This window comes from Oxyura jamaicensis, chromosome 3 (assembly GCF_011077185.1).
Source record: "Oxyura jamaicensis isolate SHBP4307 breed ruddy duck chromosome 3, BPBGC_Ojam_1.0, whole genome shotgun sequence".
Lineage (NCBI taxonomy): Eukaryota > Metazoa > Chordata > Aves > Anseriformes > Anatidae > Oxyura > Oxyura jamaicensis.
The window spans coordinates 8,805,335-8,828,562 of record NC_048895.1 but is presented as its reverse complement, the minus strand read 5'-3'; the positions used below and the strand labels follow the sequence as shown (position 1 = coordinate 8,828,562).

At 46.0% G+C, this 23,228-nt stretch overlaps 1 protein-coding gene across 2 annotated transcripts; it reads left to right on the top strand.

Moving 5' to 3' along the window:
- The first annotated feature begins 2,410 nt into the window (after positions 1-2,410).
- BFSP1 (beaded filament structural protein 1) lies at positions 2,411-22,662 on the top strand. 2 transcript variants are annotated; one of them, XM_035320346.1, is made up of 9 exons: positions 2,411-2,481; positions 4,203-4,659; positions 10,036-10,096; positions 12,721-12,816; positions 13,492-13,584; positions 14,287-14,394; positions 16,845-17,065; positions 18,998-19,083; positions 21,083-22,662. In XM_035320346.1, the coding sequence occupies exons 2-9, from the start codon at positions 4,289-4,291 to the stop codon at positions 22,018-22,020; spliced, it is 1,974 nt and encodes a 657-aa protein (XP_035176237.1). In that variant the 5' UTR covers positions 2,411-2,481; positions 4,203-4,288; the 3' UTR covers positions 22,021-22,662. The 2 variants fall into 2 exon arrangements, with proteins under 2 accessions (XP_035176237.1, XP_035176236.1); XM_035320345.1 differs by lacking the exon at positions 2,411-2,481 and having other exon boundaries at positions 3,538-4,659.
- Positions 22,663-23,228: the final 566 nt, after the last annotated feature.

Sequence of the window (23,228 nt, the reverse complement as noted above, 5' to 3'; positions counted from 1 at the left end):
GTGGATCCCATCCGGCCCCATCGACTTGTGCACATCCAAGTGCCGTAGCAGGTCACCAACCAGTTCTTCGTGGATGGTCAGGGCCACATCCTGCTCCCCATCCCCTTCCACCAGCTCAGGGTACTGGGAATCCAGAGAACAACCGGTATTGCCGCTAAAGACTGAGGCAAAGAAGACATTAAGCACCTCCGCCTTTTCCTCATCTCTTGTAACTAGGTTTCCCCCTGCATCCAGTAAAGGATGGAGATTCTCCTTTGTCCTCCTTTTTGTGTTGATGTATTTATAAAAACATTTTTTGTTATCTTTAACGGCAGTAGCCAGATTGAGCTCCAGATGAGCTTTGGCCTTCCTAATTTTGTCCCTGCACAGCCTCGCGATATCCTTATAGTCCTCCCTAGTGGCCTGCCCACTTTTCCAAAGATTATAAACCCTCTTTTTTCTCCTAAGCTCAAGCCACAGTTCTCTGTTCAGCCAGGCTGGTCTTCTTCCCCGCTGGCTCATCTTTGGGCACATGGGAACAGACCGTTCCTGCGCCATTAGGATTTGCCTCTTGAAGAGCGCCCAGCCTTCCTGGACCCCTCTGCCCTTCAGAACCGCCTCCCAAGGGACTCTACCAACCAGTGTCCTGAGCAGCCCAAAGTCAGCTCTCCGAAAGTCCAGTACAGTGGTTTTACTGGTTCCCTTCCTGGCCTCGCCAAGAATAGTGAACTCCACCATTTCGTGGTCACTCTGCCCAAGACAGCTCCCGACAATCACATCCTCCACCAGTCCTTCTCTGTTTGTGAAGAGAAGGTCTAGCGGGGCACCACCCCTGGTAGGCTCACTAATCAGCTGCGTCAGGAAGCTATCTTCCACTTTCTCCAGAAACCTCCTAGACTGCTTTCTCTGGGCTGTGTTGTGCTTCCAGGATATGTCAGGGAAGTTGAAGTCCCCCACGAGTACAAGCGCTGAAGATTTCGCAACTTCTGTCAGCTGCCTGTAGAACTCCTCATCCGTCTCCTCATCCTGGTTCGGCGGTCTATAGCAGACCCCAACCAGGACACTAGCCTTGTTGTCCCTGCCGATCCTAACCCAAAGGGACTCGATCTTGTCATTCCTAGCCTCGAGTTCTACAACATCGAAAGACTCTCTAATATAGAGAGCCACACCGCCACCCCTTCTGTGCTGTCTGTCCCTTCTGAAGAGCCTATAGCCAGGCATCGCAGCACTCCAGTCATGAGACTGGTCCCACCACGTTTCCGTGATGGCAACCAAGTCGTAGCCTGCCCGCTGCACGATGGCTTCCAGCTCCTCCTGTTTGTTACCCATGCTGCGTGCATTGGTGTAGATGCACTTCAGCTGGGCCATTACCTTATTCCCCGGCCTTGCTATTGTTCCCCCTGGCACAGCTCCAACAATCCTTGCTTCACCCCCATCCCCCTTCTTACCTAGTTTAAAGCCCTATCAATGAGCCCCGCCAGCTCCTGGCCAAGGATCCTTTTTCCCCTAAAGGATAGGGACCCGTCTACGGCCATCAGACCAGGTGCTGAATAAACTGCCCCATGGTCGAATTTAGATTGTTTTGTTTGTTTGCTTGATTCTTTTAAATTGTTTAGATTTAGCATGAGAAACTTGTGTTGGCTTGGCTGAGCAGTAAGGCATACAAGCAGGTTGATGGCACCAGCAAAATCTGTTGTGCAAAGGGATATAGCCAAGTTAGAGTGTGAGGGAGTTTATGGCAATACAAGCAATTGAAGAGGAAACAAAAGACCCACTGTACCAGGGGTTCATTGAGCTGTGCAGCAGTAGGTAAACACTTGTTCTGGGGTGGTGATGTACCATACAGCGTGTTTAAACTGCAAGGAGCCAGCCTTCAGATTGTGTCCTCACAAGAATAAGACACACGTATTCTGGAGACAAAGAAGGAAAGATAGAATTTGTTTCTTGCTGTTCTTTCTTATTTGTGTTACAGGCATCAGCTAAAAAAGGTTACATGTTTTATGTAGAAGTGATTTTTATATGCACTCACAGATAAAAATCTAAAAAGCTTTCAGGCGGCAATTTATCAGAGGTTTCATTAATGTGTGTATAGCTAATCTTTCATTCTCTGAGCTGCTCTTAAGTGGGAAACAGCGTGCAGGATCCCTGTGTAAGAAATTTACCTTGGCGTTCCATTAGATAAGTCAAATAATTCAGCGCATAGCACGAGGAGATTGATTTTTCTGCGTTGTTTCTGACATCCTGTGCTTGGAAGGAAAGAGAATAACAATTGCAGTGTAAGCCAAACTGTTTATTATTATTATTATTATTTCAGGTTGTGTCACACTGATTTGCTGCATTTGAGTGATCAGAAGCTCTCCGGAGGCCAGGATGTCTCCTGAAGTTGCCTAGCTAAATGTCAGAGCCTCCGTCACAGAGAGTCAAGACCACAGAGTCAAATAAACTTGCTGTGGCCACAGTAAAGATATATCTACAGCAAGCCAGCAACGGCAACAGCCCAAAGTGAGACTTTACTGTGTCAGGCATCCCACCTTAGAGAAATACATGCTGCAGCAGAACTTGAAATTTTCGTGTTTATTACCTAAGGAGTTAAGGTGCACGGTCAGCATGGAGTCAGTGTTGCCTCCAGCCTCAGAGGGAGGATTGGGATAGTACTCCCATAGGTTATGACTCTTCTGAAAGGATATCAAAAGCTCAAAACACTCTTCCAGTTAAAATACACTGCCCATAGTCTAGCAGCTTGGGCTTTCTGATCCCTTCTGGAAGACTAACTTTGTAAAAAGGGCAGCAGTTGCTACATGGTTTAGCTGGACCCGCTTGTCCAGCCAAAGAGCTGCAAATACTGACCTTTGTGCTGCATGGAAGGCTCTGCTTTCCATGCTGTATAAAATCCCAAATGTTTCTAAACAAATCTCCCCACTTGGACATTTCTGTAGTTGAGAGGCTGTGTGTGGAGCTGAACAATGCATGTGTAAAACCTACTTTGATTTTCTGAAAGATCACTAGGTCTTTCCCCCTTGCACTTCCAAATAACCTGTAGCAAAAAACTTCCAATGGACATTTTGTTCCCTTAAATGCAGATCTGATAACACGGAAGCCAAATTTTGGAATCACCTGAGCACCCAGCTTCTCTCTTCACCTCTGCACTTGCTGCCAGTGAGGCCACCCTCCATTACGGTTCCAATACGATTCATATTAGATGTGTCCATTAAAAAATAAAAGAGCGACTTTTACTGAATTATTATTTTAATATAGTATATTATTTTTAAATAATATATTATTTTAATGAATTATTATGAGACATCTCAGTGTTGGACTGTCTTGCTGCTGGGCTTTTTGGCTGTATGTGTAGGTGTTTTTCTGGAGGAACAGGCCCAATAAACAGTATTTTGAAAGGGGAAAGACTGAAAAGAAATGCTTGAGGCAATACATCCATCACTTTCAGAGAAACTAAAGCCTCAGGCAGCATGTGAGATTCAGCTACAGTAGGGGTGAAGGGATAGAAGGAAGGAGAGGTGGTGGTTCCCCCTGAGGCAACTTGGTGTGCACCACGTCACAAGAGGACATGACATTTAGCTGTTCCCAAAGAAATGTGAATCCCAGCACAGCTCTTTTAGCATGGGTACCTCCATGCACCTCCTGCTTTGACTCCTGTCATGCCTCGTAGAAGTAACATGCAGGAAGGGCTGACATGAAGAGCTATGAGGTGAGAACCAAGGGCCAAATCATGTGCTTGGAGCAGGAGTCATACTGAATTTTATATACCATCATGTCATCCTAACCAACTGAAAAACTGTCAGATACCAAAAATCAGGCAGTGCCATCCACTCAAAATCCTGGCTCAGCAGAAGGCCTCTCTGCACCGCCTGGGAACAACAGCAAGGACAAAGCTCTCCACTGTAATGCGGCCACAACAAGCTTTGAGCTCAGCCTCTGAAACTGCAGAGCGCTCGTTTTGTTGTCTGTGGATAATCCCCCAAGCAAAAGCTGGATATTGCTCTCTTTTATTCTGGCTCTGCAGTTGCAATGCTCAAAAACAAAGCCCCTCGCCCCCCACCTGCTGCTCCTCTGAACTGCTGACACCCGGACGGGCAGCCCCAAGGCGGGGCCACTGGCATTTATTTAGCTCAATGCTGCAGACCATGCCCTTAGTGCCACAAACCGCCCTGGAGACACGTCCTAATCGTCTGGGGGGGTGATTATGGTCAATTCTTCCTCCCCAGTCCCCCAGACGTAAATCAGATCCAAACTGGAGAGACAGGCAAGCACGAAAGAGGGGACACCGGCACCACGCAGCCCCCCCGAAGCCATGTACAGGAGCAGCTTCCTCCGCGAGGTCCGCAAGGAGAAGTACGAGCGCTCGGACGCCTACGATGAGCTGCGGGGCTCCCCTGAATTCGACAGCTTGGCTCAGGCCCAGGGCCTGGAGAACCTGCAGGAGCTCAACGAGCGCTTCGCCAGCTACATCAACCGGGCCCGTGTGCTGGAGCAGCGCAACGCCATCCTGCGCAAGCAGCTGGAGACCTTCCAGCGCATGGACGAGCTGGTGGGCTTGGACGAGGCCTTCGCCGGGCAGAATGAGTTCAACCGCCAGCGAATGCGGGAGCTGGCGTCCGACCGAGCCAAGCTTGAGCGGGAGGAGAAGGATGCCCAGCGCATGCTCGATGAGTACCGCAACAAGTAAGGCTCGAGAAGGGAGGAAAATAGGCAGTGTGGTTTCTGTAGTTACGTCCTGAGGACAGGTTTGGTCACTAGCTGCTTCTCTTGCATGGGTGATGTCTCTCTGTGCGTTTCAGACTTGTGGCCAGGGACAGCATGTAGGCCTTAGGGAGCTCCAGCTCAGCATTTCCTGGCCTTTCCAATCAGCTTTCCCTGTCTCTGGCAGCAGGTCTTCCCTGTGGTACCTGTTGGATGCTGTTGTGTGGAAGGCTGTGCTCCAAGCTGCAAAGAGGGAATGGCCCAATTAGAAAGCAAACATGGCTCAAAGTGAGCCTTGTGTCTGAGCAGCACAGAATTAGGAGACCCCAGACATCTGAAACACGTAGGACATCTCCAAGAAACTTATTTACAGGTGTCATAAGTCACCTGGGCCAGTCTGTGCTAGCCACTACAGATGTGGATGAAAAGAAAGTAAAGATTTTTTTCTGGTATGTGAAAGGGATTTGCCTAATTGCCCTCTGCTTTTTCCTTGCATCCCAATAGTTCTGTCTTGTACTACTGCAGCAATACCTGTAAGAACAGTTTTTCCCTAACCATCTCTCTTTAACGTCATTGGCACAATAAATCAAAGGGCAGGAACATTAAGGGCCTGAGGCATCCAGGTGCCTCCAGACATGAGTGGTCCCTTCTCTCCAGCAACAGGCAGTTTTGGCTATGTTGCTTAATTAACTATACAACAAGACTTGGTGAGTGCTGCTGATATAAGGACTGCTCACAGGAGAGAAGGGAAAAATTGGCAGCAGCATAGAGGCTGAAGTGGAACTTTTCATCTTCCCCACCAAAGAGTGAGGGGTGAACTCTATATAACGCGCTTTAGTTTAGAAACCCTTCTCACTGACAGTGTTGGGAAGGAGCAAAATTAAATGTTTTCAAGAAACACAGCCTTGGCAGAAGTACTGCAGCTCCCAGGCAGTGCTCACTGCACTCACCAGAAACAGTTTTAATAAGGGAGAGGGTGAATCAGCGAGAGCAGCACTGTGTTGCTGCTGCAGATATACATACACGAGTCACTGGAGATACCATCCCTTGTCTCTGTCACAGACTTTTTGTCAGGCCTTGGCCAAATCACATCAATTTTCAGTCTGATCCTCTATGGATTTCCTCTGGAATGGTAAGTGTCAGACGGTTTGTACTTCCCTTTTGTTTTTGCAACCATTTTGCACAATTGAAATGAGCCAGAAAGCAGATGCGAGACAACTGATGTGGTGACCATCTGTGTTGTGAGCCATGATTTGGTGATACGTCGCTCTCAGGAGCCGTATAGTCCTAACACACCCTCACCTGCCCTCTGAAGCCCTGCATGCTGCCCAGCACACACCTCTTGCTCTGCTAGATGTGCTGCTAGAGCTATTCATGGGGCACCTGAGAAGTTCATCAGGAAAATGAGACAGCTAAAAAAAAATAATTACATGTTATCTGCAGCCCAGCTCAGTGACCTGCCACACAAACGGCATGTGGGAGCTGGGAGCTACAACACAGAGAGGGAAATGCCAAACTCCTGTCTCTGCTTGTCATCTGACAGCACGGGACAGCCTGTGCAGGGGTGTTGAGACTTTACACTGGAAATGGTCGGGAGTTCATGACTCAGTGTTAGAGGCTAATAAGCACCTGATGAGGCAGTTTTGTATTCCAGTAATCGTGAGCAGGCAATTGAGCTATGAGCCTGTGCTATAATTTACCTGTCTGCTGTGATACTTGTTCATTTGTTCTCATTACACAGCATTGGTGAGATTTTGACTAAAGTCAGTGCTGGCTGCATGGTAGTTAAAAATATGTGCAAACTGTGTAGAAAATACCTTTTGGTGGGTCCCTGTGTCTACCTGGGCAGTCTGCTCAAAGCCATACCAATGGCTATGCTTTCAGCTACTTCAACTCACAAATAGGCTCTCTAAACAGTATATGGGAGCAATAACTGTGATGTTAGGGCTCTGACATGCTCCTAAAGCCAGAATTATTCCCGTGCTGCAGACCTCTCCCACCCACTTCCAGCTGACAGCACGGTGCTCTCGCTGTACTTGCAATTTAGGAGATTCTTGATTCATTTAGGGACATAAAACACCTACTTTGGCATGTTGGGATTAATGAAGTCTCTTAGAGTGGCGCGTTGTGTACCAGTTATTGACAAACGTCTGGGCTTTCCACTAACGCAAAAAATTTTGCTTGTGCAGCCCATTCATTTACTCACATTCACAGTTTGGAAAGTAGATTTATAGCTATAACCGGACCTTTTAAAGCTACATTTAAACACAGTAGGTGCTGGGACCACTGCGTCTGTGAAATTAAATGTGCATGAACCAGTGAAAAGTAGATCTTATGTTTAAATTTATTTTTAAATCTTCTGTAGCCACATTCATAGCTTTTCACATTAACATGAATAATTCAGGCTGTGCCAGTGGATAATTCTTTCTCTTGAAGTTGCAAAAAAGCATTGCAAAGAATTGTTTGGATGCAGCTCATAAAGGGGCTAATTATGCTAATTTTATTGAGCATCATTATTACAGCAGCATTACATCTGTCTGTGGGAAAGGACTGTATTTCTCTCTCCATGAGATACGGAAGGATACTGAAACCCGGGTTTTAGCACCCTTGACTGAACAGGATTCATTAACTTCAGAAATTAAAAGTCTTGCTAATCGATCATTTCATTTAGAATGCATTCAGTGCTAATATTACTGGTTTTGCCTGTAATACAATTCCCTGAAAGTCGCTAGGCACAGAAATTGGCACTTGGCTCTCCCATCAGCGCAGCACAGTGATGTTCAGACAAGCTGACACTCTCTGGGGCCGCCATGGAGACCCAACACCGATGAGAGGTAACAAAACTCGACAGCTGGGATGTGCAGAGATGTGAGGACTCCATAGCTGGAGAGCATGGGCAAAGCCATCTTCAAGCCCTGTCAGCAAGGGTTCTCTGCACTGCCACCACTTCTCTGGTGATACAGAGGGTTCTTATCTGCTGCACCTGCAGCTGAGGAGGTCCTGTCTCCCTCCATCCCCTCCTCAGAGTGCCAAAATCTTGCACCATGGCTGTGAGCCACTTGACAGCAGCTTCTAGATAATGCACGTAGCAACGTATTCACAAATCGGCAGAGCAGAGCCTGCACAGGGCTCATCCTAGCTTGCAAGGTATAAAATGCAAGCATTATTAGCCTGTCTGTCATCCTCGTAGGACCAGCAGGTGCAGTTTGTGCTCTCTTTGCCCCCTTAATTTCTGCCGTTTCTGTTAAGAAAAGTCTGATGAAGTGCCTCAGAAACTTTTCAGTAGAAAACTTTTCAGCAGGAAAGTTTTGTCTTGGCTTGTGGCAAGCCAAGAAGCTTCCTCCTATATTACTGGAAGAGTTCAGTAGAGTTCAGCAGAGAGGCAGCATTTGTTCCCTATTTATGTTGAAGGCACAGGCTTGACACCAAATTGAGTATCCGGCCACTGAAGCTCACTAGGTGGATGTCTTGTGAATGTTTTCTCTTTGAAGGGAAGCCACCCCTTGCACTGCAACAGGGACAAGGTCTAAATAAAAAGGGCCTTGCCCTGCCCCATCTTTCAAGAGCAGACACAGCCTGTTTTTCAGCTGAAGCTGGGAGAAGTTATTTACAGCATTGCTGGAGCTGTGCTTCGCAGGTGAAGACCCAAGGCTGGCATCAGGCTCCCCTCCTGCATACCCAGTGGTTTCACAAGGCCAGCACCTGTAACCGTACAAGGGGCTTAGCAAACGTCTGTAAATCTGTAAGTGCCCCAGCAGAGAGCTGTTAACCTCAGAAAGGTGAGGTAATGGGAACCTTCACAGCTCTGTTTGAACCTGACAGCTCCATCCACTCCATTTCTTTTTCCCGATGCTAAAAGAGCAATGAATAATGCTTTTTCTTAACACAGTCCAAGCAGGTTTATTGCATCCCTAAAACTACCTGACTGGGTGAGAAAGACTTTTTTTTTCTTCTTTTTTTTTTTTTTTTTTTTTTTTTTTCTTTTCAAAAAAGCAAACAAATCTCATGGCTCTGAAGGACCAGGAAAGGCTGGCCAGCAACCATCTAAGAAACATATAACCTCTTTTAAACATCTCCAGCGAATTACTCAAACGAGGACATCAGGTTTGAAGCAGCACAGTGCTGCAGTTTGTTAGCCACTGCACTTACATACATTTCAGCATCACAGGGGCACGCACATTTCATCATGAGGGCTCTGAAGCACTTCTAAGAGGCCCTTAGCCCTTTTGCGTTGAGCTTATGGCGTGCATTGAAAATCACTTAAAAGCAGTCCTTGTTCCAAGAGAAATCACACATTGCTAACTGTATGAGCGGCTGAAGGCTGCCAGGTGCACTGATGGCTGTGTGGCAGAGCAGGTATTTGGGTTGGTGGAGAATGAAGGAAAACAGAGCTGAGTATTCCCGTCATTGGAAGACTTTCTGAGTGAGGACCCAGCAATCAGCCAGATTGGAGCAGGCCTGAAAGGCGTTAGGACTTAGACCCTGGCACTATTGTGCTTTTTTTCTCTATTACTAGGAGTGTAAACCCAGCATTACAGCACAGCGATACATTTGATTTTCACAAGCTGCCACAATGTGCTTTATTCTTTCCCAGTTGCCAGAAAGTGTCTAAGTTAATGAAGTTTTCTTTGTCGAGTGCACACAATGTATAAAGTAGAAGATTGGTTGGAGGTGAGATACTTACCAAACAACAGATACAAAGGTAGTCTTGCTTTTGAAGCTGAATGTTTAGTTGTGTCCTTGGAAGTGAGGCCTGTGTTACCACAATTTGGCAAAAAAGATGTTTAGTTTTGTTAGAAAACGGCACTCGGCAGAGGAGGCCCAGCAATTTGTGGGAATGATGATGAAATGAAACCTTGTGGGTTTTATTTGCTTCTTAGGCTGTTCTCAATAAGAACTGAAAACAGTCCAGTGACCAGCCCAGGTAACATCATGAGATTCAAAAGAAGGGGAAGTTGGGAATCCAGAGCACAGTCAAACTCTTTCCTTTGCTCTGCCAAGTTCTTCCATCGTGTTCCTGGTCAGATCCCGTGAGTGAGCCCTTCCTGTTGGCTTTCTGAGTCATGCTGAAAGAGGTGGGAATGACATTGGCTGTTCATGGCTTCAGGAGATAAAAAGAAAGGAGTTTGAAGGAAGAAAAGAAAAGAAAATAAAAGAAAAAAAAAAAAAGAAAAGAAAAAGAAAAAAAAAAAGAAAAAAGAAAAAAGTAATACTAATGCATAAATAAATCTTCTGGCCCCATTCAAGGTTCATATTTTGCTTTAGTGTAAAGCATATATTGTGCATGATAGTGCAAATAAAAATGCAGTTTGCAGAAGGATGTGCCACTGAACTTCATTGCCTTTGTTCTATTTGCAGGTACAGAAATGAACGTGAATATCAACAGAAGCTAAAAGAAACCCTTGAACGCCTCAATAAGGTAAACCGGGAAAAATGGAAAAGGAAAGGTCTTCATCTTTTTTTTTTTCTTTCTGTGGTTTAATTTACTACAGCAAGCTGTTTAGAAGTCCGTATGACCTTCTTCTTTTGAAGAATTGCCTTAGTTCTGCAAGATGATTTGGGAATATGCCTCACTTTTTTAGACCATTCTGAAATTTTCCTTCTATCTCATAAACCTTCCCCCTACTTTTTGGCTGCTTAGGCACCACTGAACTTTTTGCTGGTGTCTAACTGCTTTTTTAAGCCTTCAGGGACCTTTAGTTTAATCCAGCCGGGTCACTAAGTGGACTCCCTTCTTTCCTGTTGCCCTATTGAATCCTAAAGAGTAGGAGCTGATTTCCCTAAATAAACACAGTCTTTTAGTTATAATTACACCCACGGGGTTTGCTAAATTTTGGTTCAAGGTTTGCGTAAGGCTAATTCTGCCGAAGATGAGAGTTTTGTTTGAGAGAGTTGCTGCTGGGATCAGTACAGCAGTGCAGCAGTCTTCTTGCATCACCAAAGACCCATTTTATTAAGACGTTGTAACAAAAGGGCTGACTTAAGACAAATTGGAGGTGCAGATGTTAAACTTGTTTCCTTTCCAGGCATCCCTCTGGGCTTCTTTAAGTAATGCCTTACTTACCAGTGACCTTCAAGCCTGTGGCAAGCCTTCATGACAAGCAGCATCACAGGAAGAACCTCCTCTGCTGAAACAATTTCAGTTTCCTTCCAGTTTGTGTCTGTGGTTCTCCGTGGGAGAGAACCAGGAGGGAAAGTGGAAGAAAGACCGTTTCGGAGATAGCATGTAGCATCCAAACTGCCTCCCAGGGAAAGCCAGAACAGCTATCTAAATTTGTTTAAAGCAAATGTAGAAGAGATGCTATGTTAAAACTAGGAATGGAAGAACAATTGCAATGAAAGGTTCCTCTTTATTTCCTTCCCCTGTTTTGCTGGCTTTTGGCCCCTTTCTCCAGAGTATGCTCATGTGGAGCTTTCTGTTCTGCTGATACACTGTACTGTTGTGTTATAAAGCATCACCAGTGAGACCAGTCTATTTGAAAGCAAGGAGAAAAAAAAGAAAAAAAAAGAAAAAAAAAGGTATTTTCCCCTTTGAAAGAACATTGGAAAGCTGAATGCTGCTTTTGCTTATTACATGCAGAAATATTTGCTTACCTAGGGGCCTGGGGGCTTTTTTGGCTCCCCACAAGCCTCCTAACATCCCCATTGTTGTACTGATCTTCTCAATAGGACAGCAGAGGAGTGCAGAAAAGCAGTGTGCGTTCGTGATGACTGGCTCCAAATGTGCCAGTCTGGATTAGCTGCTGTCTCACAAAGCAGGGAGATGGCTCTAGAGCAGAGCGGGTCCATGGGTGGCCTCTGAGCGCGTCAGCAAGCCTGGCTGGGAGGCTCGGCAGCATAATGAAACAGCTAACATCCACACATTTTTGGAATAGAGCATGCTGTGCATGTAAAAAAAGAAAAATCCCCTATCCCCTTCTACCAGTCACATGCCGTGCCCATAGATTTTTGCGCTTGCTGAGGCATAATTGCAGCTGGTAATGACACGTACATAATTTTAGAGGGACTCATTTATTTATTTATTTATTTATTTATTTATTTATTTATTTATTTAATGTCTTGCTCTTAAAAAAGCAACATCTGGGGTGACACTCACTGAATTCTCCCTAAATTTTTTCTTTCTTAAAAAAAATGGGGTCTGGGGAGGGACCACCAACCTTCCTATTCTGGTACAATGTCTTAGAGCTCAGTAAGGGCTGTCCAGCTATAAAGCACCATGGTCAGAATTTGTATCCACCAGTTTTCAGTTGGACGAACTACACAGTTGTTTCCAGTTAGGTCTTCTGTGAAGTACATTGAAATTTTCTTAGAAATAACAATTGTAGCAACTTCCGAGCTACCGTGAGTAATGCAGATTGTGAAATTCAGATTTCTTGTTCTGTTCTAGTCTATAGCACCGAGGTCAAGTTTGAGTCTTTATATACATATATATATAATTACACACATATATATATGCATATGAATATAATAGAAACTTCTGCAGCAAAGTGACTTTTTCGGGTCTTACTCATCTGTCATTTTTAGTTCCAGAAACGGGTCCAAACCATTTGTGATTTGTGAGAACACACCAAAAGGAGAAGTGAAAATAGTCTGGACCAGTCTGTTTATTTCATAGCAGATTTTTTCTGGGAATAGTAAAAAGGTATCAAGATACTTTAGGTCTTACCATAAACACTAGAGAAATCAATGCCTTACTCTGCTGATGCCATCCATTTAAAACTCATGCCCCATTGCAAGATTTAGCATCGAACACTGGTATTTCATGGTGTCTATCGCTTGGCTCCCAGCATTCATAAAGCATATGGTAAACATATTTTAACGCTGCCAGTGCTAAACTGCATTGTACACTTTATTTGTGCAGAAAAGCAGGGTGTGCAGTGGGAGAGCATGGTGTATAAAGTGCCTGTTTGTTGGTTTCACAGCCCTTCTGTTGTCCCAGTAGGCTTCCCATCCCCGCGCAGGTTGCTGCAATCGTGGGACGATTCCCGCTGCGGGTACGCGGCACTGCAGCCGGGGGTACTGAGACGTGTCTCTGCCTTGCAGGAGGCGGACGAAGCGCTGCTGTGCAACCTGGAGCTGCAGATCGAGTCCCAGTTCCTGCAGGATGACATCAATGCCACAAAGGACAGATACAAAAAGGTAACTGGCTGGGTTTACCATCTCTTTCAGGTCTTTCTTTGGGAAACACACGTGAAGCTTTGCCCTTCTCCATGAAGGGCATGTTTTGAATTTGTTGACCTTTTATCATGATTCAACACAAGGGGCTGGTCAGGCTATTCTACAGTTCATGCTAAGAAGCTCTTGCTTTCATAAGAGAGGGTTTCTTTATCTTTTGGGTCAGCATTCCAACTAATCTGTCACCATAAGCCTGTGGGCACAGGATTAAGCTGCTGCCAGCTTTAATACACGCAGCTCCCTTCTCCTTCTTGGGAGAGCTGAAGGGCTTCGTACCAGACCAGGGTCCCATCTCTGCCACTTTTAAAAGAAGAGGCTCACTTTTTTGGACCACTTCTTTGGTCCTTATTTTGCAAGTTTCCTGTAAAATTGGAAATTACATAGTCTTAAGTAAGGCTGTGAAGTATATTGTCACTTAGAGAAATGCCTGTAATGTATCCCAAATGTGCTGAAACTCATAGCACCTGCAGTTGAAATCAGGTCTAAAACCTTGTGGAAAAAAATAACTCTTAACATGACCTGAACTCCTCTGTGTTGAAAGAACTAAATATCTAGGAATAAGCCCCAGAAATGTAGAACAGTGCAGGAAGCACCTTGCTATGACAGTTGCTGATGAAAATGTTTTTTACTTCACCACAGAACCTTATGGAAATCCAGACCTACGTCAATATTTTACAGCAGATCATCCAGACAACCCCTCGTGTGTCCCCCATAACCACTGGTGTATCTGAGGTAAGCATTGCTGGCAGTAAATGCTTACTGCACAGCCGGTACTAAGTAAAAAAGAGTCCACATTTATTCTTAAAGCCTTACTGATCCTCTAACTACTTAGCTGAAAACTGCAACAGCTGTGATTAACTACTGGATTCTGAATAGGAGAGAAAACCTAACTGTAGCTTTGGAAAACTGAAGTGGGAAGGAGAAGGGGCATTGTGTTGGTCGGGTGCATGCCAGCATGGGTATTAACCCCAGAAATGGCTAGGTCACAGGTGGTCGAGTAGCTGTGCCTCCCGTCTGAGGAGGAGCTGGCAGGATGCATGAGTATTTGCAGACAGCAAATCTTGTCCGGAAAGGGCAAGACATGGTAAAAATTTGTAAATAAAATAAATTGCTATGGACAGGATGAAAACTCGGGGATTCCCACCAATGTGAGTGGCTATGCCAAGAGCATTTATTAGCTGGAGGAGGATATGAACAGCTACATCCATAGGGACTAATTTCAACATAAGCTGTACTTCTACAGCACTGCCATATGATGTCTTTTATTTGTAAAGTCATGCCACAAGGCTTTTCTCGAGGTTCACTGATGAGCTTTCTATATATCTTTTGCCATTTCTATTTGCCTTTATGGTTTATTTTCAGTAGCAATTTCTTTTGACTGTTTTTAATAGAGTGAAACATACATTCCTGTACACATTGTTTTCTTCCAACCAGGAAAAACTGATAGCAGAGAGGAGGATCCCTGTTCTACAGAGCCAGCTGGAGGAATACAAGAGCATCCTCTGCCAGCTACAGGCACAAAAATACAAGCTGCAGACAGAGGTACTGCCATAGCTAGCCATAAACACAACCATGATTCTTTAAACTCTGCTGTTCCTGTGGCCCCATGGTAAAAACTGAGCAGCCTTCAACAGGGTTTTGGGAACACAGAGGAGTTGGAGACCTGGAGGTGTGCTTTCCTTTTAGTTTTCCATCTTTTCCTGCAGATGTTTCATTCTCGTTCTCTTGGTGGCCCAAATTGTTGGGTTTAGATGGCCAGACAGGGCTGTGCAGTGGGTGTTCTGGAACACCCACTGAGATGAGTGTTCTGGAACACCCAGCTGAGATGAAGCCGTCTCAGCTTTAGTGGAGCAGCTGGTGGGAGAAGGTTTCCACATCACAACTAGATTTCCGTGGGATGGAGTCAGCAGGAGGCTGTGGATGCAAGGCTGGTCTCACTTTCTCACTGAGGTCAGGCTGGAATTTGACCCCATGAAAAATTATGGGGGATCTTTGGGGCTCTGCCCAGTGCTTCCCATCAGTGCCACATTAAATGCTGAGCTTGCTGTGAGAACAGCTGGGTAGACTTGGTAATCAAAACTGAATGTCCTTTGACACAGGTGTCCAGCTATGTTTGGCACCCTGCATTCATCCCTGTCACTAACGAGCACTAAATTAGCACCTGTCCTGTGCTTAGAAACTACCAACAGCAAAAACATCTGCTTTCTGCCAATTCCTGATTTGTAGAAAACAGCTGCCCATTTCTTATTGCTTATTCATTTTTCTTATTGCTCCTGCCCATCTCCCTGACAAGCCTGCCGTAAATGAGCCTTCCTCCTCCAGCCAGTGTCAGAGTGAGCAGTGCCAAGATGCAGGAGGTGAGGACAAAGGAGGCAGGAGAAGGTGTAGCAGCTGAAGGCTGCACTGGATAGAAACCAGCCTTGTAGGACTGCAAATGTCAGATCTACCTCAATTCAGCTGAATGTTTTCTTAGCAGATAGGGTGGGAGAATGACCACCTTACTTACACCTTCCAAGTGCAGCTTCTTTTGTGCCTTAGGCTGTTAGTCCTCTGTATGTGTGGGAAGGGGTGATATAATGGCATAAAATACCCTGTGGTGGGATTTTGGACTCCTCTGGATGGTTGGAGCCGCAGCTCCAACTTTCTGGGCGTAACTTTTCTCACTAGGGTACATGGGGACAGTCTTTTCCTCAGTCTCTTACTCATGTCTGATGCTTTGTTGGAAAGGACAAATGCACTCCAGTGAGGGCAGGAATCAATTTAGTGACAAGTGAGATCACAAATCAATATAGAGGCAGGAGGAGAAAATCACCCTTCTGCTGGCAGATGAAGAGATGTGCTCTTTGGGGAATTAATCGTGCTGCTTTCAAAATGAAATCTTCGTGTCCCATTTAGAAATAATTTATTAATTGATCCCTTCTCACACTTTGAGATTAAAAGAGTGAAATATATGATTGGAAGGCGATGACATGGTTACTTGTAACAGCAAAGGCTGAGTTGTCTCTGAGGGCCTTTGCTCTCCTGTTTCTGAACACGACAAACACGTGGCACCCAGGTTGTGGATTCCAGCTTGTGCCCACTGAATGCAGAAGGGGTCTGTACACCTGTTGGTGCGCTCTGACACCACAGTCTAAGCAAATTAATACCAAGGGACTTACCTCCTAAATTCAGGCTCTTAAAAGGTTTTTGAAAATCTTGCCTGTAACATAGATGAATGATCAATTATTAATCAATTATTAAAGAATCCATTAGCCACTTATTGTCCCATTAGCTTTTTGTGAATGCATCTCTTTAAAAAAGTGTTTGAAAAAGGAAGAAGAAAGTCCTAAGTGATAAAGAAACTATGATAAATAGCCAAAAAACAGCAGATGAAAGCAAGAGCAGGATTACTCTGTAAAATAGTCCACCTGTAAATCCTGTCCCTTGCTTTTGCAAGGAACTCACGCCACCTCCTGGATAATGACTCCAATGACTGCTACTTAGGCCTTACTGCACAAAGCGTTTTTTTGTTTTGCTTTGTTTTGCTTTGTTTTGTTTTTAGTCAAAAGCCCAGGAATTAAATTAAAAAGGGTAGCTTTCTTTCTTCTTTATTTATGTATTTATTTATTTATTTTAAAGTAATGATCCTTCGATGAGAGATGGCTCCTTTTTCTCGCAAGACTCTGCCAGTGGGCTGCAGTTCGTGCCATGAGATGTCAGCCAGCCCCATGCACACGGGGAAGGAGACATCACACAGCTATTTCCCTGCTTCAGACTGATCTTGTAATTCTTACTGTGTAGCAGGAAACTAGGGATAGACGAGGGGATGGGGACGTATTGGTTTTGAATAACTAAACAAACGCAGTGACACTGTAAGTCAGCAGTGCAGCATCACACAGCTCAATAAAGGTGTTTATTAACAGCTTATCCTGTTAGACAAAATACCTGTTACATGGGGATGCCAAATAATTTAGAGCTGATTCTTTTACTCACTCACTAACTTTGTTTACCAGACAACCATGCTGGAGCAAGCGATTAAAAACACGCAGGAGAGTTACGACGACGAAATTCAGCTTTACAATGAGCAGATCGAAAACCTCAGGAAGGGGATAGAAGAAGCCGAGAGGACCTTGGAGAAGTACACGACCGACTGCCGCCAGCTGGTGATCTACCAGCAGTCCCTGGAGAACGAGCTGGAACGCTACAAACGCATCATCGAGAACGAGGACAGCCGGTAAGGCTGGGTTTGTACGCTGCCAAAGGGTCTGGTGATCTCTTCTATCTCATTTGAAAAAGTGTCCGTTCAAGGGCAAATGTCCTGTAAAGCAAAGCACTCCTCACAGCATAAGCCACTCTTCAGGCAAGGGAGGAAAAGGCTAAAGAAAAGTGCCGGCTGCGCTTAAATCTACCGAGGAGCACTGGCTCCCTCTAATGTCACCCATCAGCCTCACAAGAAGAAAGGAGCTGGGCTTTCACAGCAGTGGCTGGTGCCACTTGCACAAGCTGGTGCTGCAGGGCCGGACCCCTGGGTGCACAAACCACTGCCCTGAGTCATCCAGAAGATGCAGGGAAGGACACTAACTCGTAGCCAGTTCAGTATTTCACACGTGGGCAACAGATTTTTAATCTAACTTCCAGCATCTCATTTTGGACAGTGTTTTGATCAGGAGTATCCCATTAGGGCAATTCTCAGCGCTGAAAGGCAAGATTTGGCTCTTTCTCCTGACTGCGAGAGGAGCTGCAGCGCTAAGCTAGACACAGAGATCTAGATCTAAGTGTCTGCATGGTTTGTATGCCCTCCCTCCAGGCAAAAATCTTCTCTCAAGTTCTGGCAGAGCAGACTTGCACAGGCCACAGATATGGTAACTGGTTTGTGTGTAAGCCAGACTCTCATTTTTAATTTTTAACCCTTAATACTACCAAATATTTTCCAAGAAAGACTGCTCAGTTTTCCTCTTGCCCTTCTGAAGTCAGGCATATGCAGGTGATATTGTAAATGCCACCAAATCTCACATTTTACTGGCCAGCATTTACAAGGTGATGGTATCATTTGGAGAATGCATCCTGTGATGCTTCCAAAGAGGCTGTGTTGTTCAGGAAGGGTTTGTCAGAAAAATCACATCCATTTCAGATACCTCAAAGAGAAAAATCCCTACTGCACAAGTACCTCTGAAAAGCCTGGCCATGGGAGAATCGACATTATACCACTGGAGCCATTTTGTTCCTTTGAAATAAAATTACTCTCATGCTTTAGAAGTTAAATAACAGATATGAATGTATGTTGGAAGCTACATGGTAGGGCAAAAGATGGTGTATTTCTCTGAGAGACTCAGCCAGCTCCGGGGTGAAAGGCAAGCAGAGCCACCTCATTGTAGAGGTTCGCTGAAGTGACTGACTGAAAGAGCTTCAGGTGTGGCTTTGCATCCCTTTCATTGTGCTGGCCTGGAAGCTGTTGCAAAAGCATGTAAGAACTGAAGTAAATTCTATAGGCCGAGACTTTTTCCATAAACTGACAGGCTCAAAACACACAGGGTCTGACTCACCTGGTGCCATCTGATTCCTCTGTCGAAGAGGAGCTCAGCATGAGACTAGCTTTTATCAGTATCTTGAATCTTTATTTTTTCATGACTTAGAGACTTAGTAAGTCTTTCTTTCCCCCCATGACAAAGGGAGACACTCTTAAAAGTCATGAAAGGAAAAACGAGCTGGTGCCTGTTGCCGTGTGCTGTCTGCTTTCTCCCTCAAATCGCAATGTACGGCCGCTTCCTCGGGGGTACACCCCTTGGTCCCTGTTCTTGCTGAGGCACAAGTGGGAGGCAGAGACACAGCTCCAGCTGACGTACAGGTCTTGGCAGGCCTGGAGTGACTGTTTGCCATCCAAAATCTCCCCATCCTTTCTAAGTGCTGTGAAAAAGTACAAACCTGTCGCTGTGGGTTTTTATTACCAGTGCTCCCGACTCCTGCTGGTGGAAGCCAGCCTGACTCCTGTGAGGGTGCTGTGGCTGTATTGATTGCCCCAGACAATGAACAGGCTCCCATTACTCTCTTTAACTCCTCACCCAGAGAAATACATTTCTTTAACCTCCGTGTTTCATTTTGCACGATTTCACTTGCTCCTGATGGAAATGAGGGGAGAGGTCTGACTGATGCGCGTCTTCTCCGGCAGGTTAAACTCTGCTATAGCAGGAACTCCAGTCACACTCTTCACGCAGATCTATAGACCTGTCCAGCCTCAAGCTTCGAGGGGAAGAGGTAAACCTGTGCCACGTCTTCCTGTGTCTGTCAAGAGCAGCATCACTGTAATTTAAGCTGTTTTTCCATTTGTCTTCCATATGAACACCAGCCGCGACAGCCTGACTCAAGGCTTGCTCAGTAAATGCAGCAGTTTCAGCTTAGCTCAGCTGCCTTTGGGACAAGCTGTCAAAGGCCAAAGCCACAAGCAAATGAGTTTCTTTGCTTATTTTTGCAGTTTCCTACTTACGCCAATCAATAGAGCAAAGTCAAAGGCACCTGAAACTGTGCAAGGAGCCGGGGTGTATTTTGCTGGCTTGCTGCAAGTTGTTGTCCCACACTTCACTCACGTGCAGGCACCATCAGGACAGGGTTAGTGCGGCAGGCAGGCAGAGGACACTTTTTTCATCCTGTTTATGTGCCATGACCCAGTCTCTTCTGTATGGGGTGCTTCCTCTGTGCTGTAGGATTGCCTGTTAGAGTCAGGATGCTTGTTCCATTTCCCAGTGACGTGGGAATGGCCAGGACTAAACAGAGGCCATGGTTTAACAAAAAGGGGAGTTTGTTCATAGCAAGGGGAGTTTGTAGTTCGTTACAGCACACAGCATCGCTCACTATAGCTTAAATCCAAGGCCGCTGGGTTTTTACTGGCAACAAACCACCCTGAGATAGAAGATACACTGTTTTGTTGAATTAGGGCTGGATTTTTTTTTTGGAGTGCAGGTTTTGTCTAACTGTCCTGTGAAATTTAGCAGTTTTAAATGGAATGGGCCCGTAAGGCATGAGGCCAAATCCTCAGCAGCTGTAGATGACTGCTGTCCTGCCAAGGGTTGTTTTATACCCACTGAGGATTTGACCTGTCTTGAACCACACCCCTGCATGTTGCCGGCAAGGCTCACAGGGCACTTTACGTGCCTGTACCTGTGACACTTGCCAAGCACAGATGCCTTGGGAAGGCATCTTAATATCTGTCTGTCCCCGTGTTCCTGTAATTCCTAGTACCAACCTCTCTGCCTCCTCTGCTCTAGCCACGGAAATCAGTAGCCTCCGTGTGCTCCTGCTGCTTCTGAGCTACCACAGGGCCCACGGTTAGTGACAGGCGCAGGAAGTCAGAAATGATGGCCGTGGGTAGAGGTTTGCCCTCCCCGTGGGCCTGGAGCTGAGCATCAGAGGTCAGAGAGGCGGCAATATTGCTCTGCTGGCTGGGTGGCTGCCCAGCTCCGCACCCACTGCTGCTCGCTGCTTCCTCCTGATCCACCTCCCTGCCTCTGCCCCCACCCCAAACGGGCAGGGGGTGCCTGGCTTGCTCTGACTCCCACTGGGACCCAAAACCAAGGCGTCCCCCCACTGTCAGAGGCCCTGCAGGGGACGCCCTCAGAGCCTGCCTTTGGGAACACAGGAGGAGCTGGTGCCAGTGCTCACCTTTCCCTTCAGGCCTGGACCGCTCACCCAGCCACTCTGCATGCAGTGGGAAGGTTTTAATTAAGATTTTGGGGTTCCCCCCCCCCCACACTCCCCCAAACCCTCACAGCTTGTGGAGCTGTACAAGGCCACGCAGGCTTTTCCCACTGACTCCCACTGCTGGGCTGTGGCTCTGACTTTGGGCACGTGGCTTCCGTCTCTTTCTCAGGAGACGAGGTTTGCTGTCCAGCTCAGGGAGCTGCCACGATGCCTGGGAGGACGGTGCTGAGCCCAGCTGCAGCAGCAGGCTCCAAATACTGCTGCTGAACCCTGATAAAGGCCTGGCGACAGGGGAGCACGCTGTGCCGCTGCCTTTCGTGCTGCAAAGTCGCCACTTCCTCGCGCTGTGTGTGGAAGGGGCTGTCATAGAAGCGAAATTGCTGCTTGGCCGAGGGGGGGCAGGAAGAGAATCAGCTGTCCAATGCGCTAGGGGAAGATGTGTTCACATTTTGCTGCATTCAGTCTCCACCTACGGCAGCGAGGGTGAGGGATGGCTTTAGTGTTTGCAGCAGCCATGCTCAGCACTGTTTGTTGTTTGCTTTGTTTTCATCTCCCCTAGATATCACCCAGGCTATGCAAGAGATTGCCAGTGTAAAACCCAGACAAAAAGCGCTGACAAAGAAAATTTTCAGGAAAAAGGAGATCATGTCTAAAGACATAACCGATGGGGTCTCACCTGAAAAAATGTATGAAAGAACTCTGGAAGTTTTTGACCAAGATCAGATGGAGTTCAGGCACGAAGGCTCAGTCACGTGTGAACCTGGGCAGGAGGGATTAAAACTTGTTGAAAACGAAGCAGTCCCAGAGGATGTACCTGATGGAGCCCAGATAAGTAAAGCCTTTGATAAATTGTGTAACATTGTGAGGGAGAAAATAAGAGTTCACAAGCGACCAGAAGCTAAAACTGATTCCCATCCTAAAGGGCGTTATGTGCTGGTAACAGGGGAGGGAGGCTATGAAGAACCTTGCTTCTTGTCCTCCTCCGTCCCGGCTGGGGGAGGGATCACAGTTTCTACCAGCAATGGGAAGGTGACAATCAGCGGTGACGTGGAGCCCATACCAGAGCTGCCCGAACCTACTGAGCCATCAGAAAAGAGGGATGTCTGTGAAAGGAGGGAAGAGTTTGAACCCCAAGATAAACTGGAAGAGGAAGAGAAAGAAGACATGTTTGAATGGGACAAAAGAAGAGAAAAAATTGAGCAAATCACAAAGTATCCAGACATCTCTGAGCCTGAGACAACTCCTTCCCCCGGTCCCATAAGCCCGACAGAGCCAGGAGTCCTTCGAGAGACGGAGTATGACCGCGAAGATAAGCAAGACCTTCTCTTCAGGGAAGCGGGCTTGCCTGGCTCCATGAGCTATGAGAAGGTGGAGGTGGTGGAGTCCATCGAGAAGTTTTCTGATGACAGAATTCAGACGTATGAAGAGACAGCAATGATCGTGGAGACGATGATAGAGAAGACAAGCAAGAAGAAATCGGGTGACAAAGGCTCTTAAGTGACACGCACTCTCGGTAGTCAACTTGTCTGGCATAGTTCTTAAATGATGTATTCTTTTTTCCTGACCGAATGATACAGTAGTGAGAGTTTTGCTGTTTGGTATGGACCAGATTGAGACTTTGATGGCAATCCTGTCTGATGTAGGCTCGCCTTTGGTGTAACGACTGTGAGAACGCTCCAGGACATGGAGCAGTAGGCACATTCTGTGCGACTTATTTTCATGATTAGGACAAGTTGAAATTAATTACCATTACGGAGTTGCCTGGCTTTCCAAAGGATCCAGGGCAGGTTGCCAGTGCATATTCCCCTACTGCTCCTCTAGCTGCCGTAAGATTCCTCCTCTCTCAGACAGCTGCAAATGTTAACTTGTGACATCTGGTTCATTTAATAAAAGCTTTGCCTTCTACACAAAATACCCACTGTGGGTGTGTGTTGCCTTTACCATTGCATGCTAGGCTCTGCTATTAAAAGTTATCTGAATGGGTATGCAGGAGTCCTTCCAAAGGAGGAGATGGAAACCTGAGTTTTGTAACCTATTCCACACCTCTCATTTACAGTCTTTAACTAGAGGTGATTTTGGCAGAACGCTCTTTTTGGATATGAAGAGAAACTCTCTGTGTTTGAAATAAGCTCTTACTGCACATCTTCTCAGAATAAAAGTTGAAGTTCCACCAAAGTAAAGCAAGTTATAATTTTTCTGTCACCAGCACGATTAAGGTATTTAAGACTGCTAACAAGCTTTTGAACACATTGCAGACGATTCAAAAGCCTGCATTTTGGTATTTTCTTGTTAGGCATTTCCTCGGACTGTAGCATTTTGCAGAGTTTAACTCCGCTATGTGATCCTGTTGCATTCTAGTCACCTGCAGCACCACAGGGAACAACAAGTGGTGCCTTCCCATGTCGCCATTCCTGGAGAAGCACGAAGCAATACTTTTGTAACATCCTCCAGAGATCCTGGACTCAGGAAGAGAAAAAGAAATCCTTGAGGATGTGCTCACGTAGAGTGTGATTTAAAGCTTTGCTGAAGTGAATCATTTAGGCCTCAGCTTGACTTTAGGTTTAAAAAACTAACAAACCATTAAAATCAAGTACCCATTGACATGCTTTACTGGGTTGGGCTCTGCACTTTTCCTTCTCCCGCCCCAGCAGAGTTCTTAAAGTTTTATTTTGAGCTCACTGCATTGTTAGGGCTTGCCTTTCTAT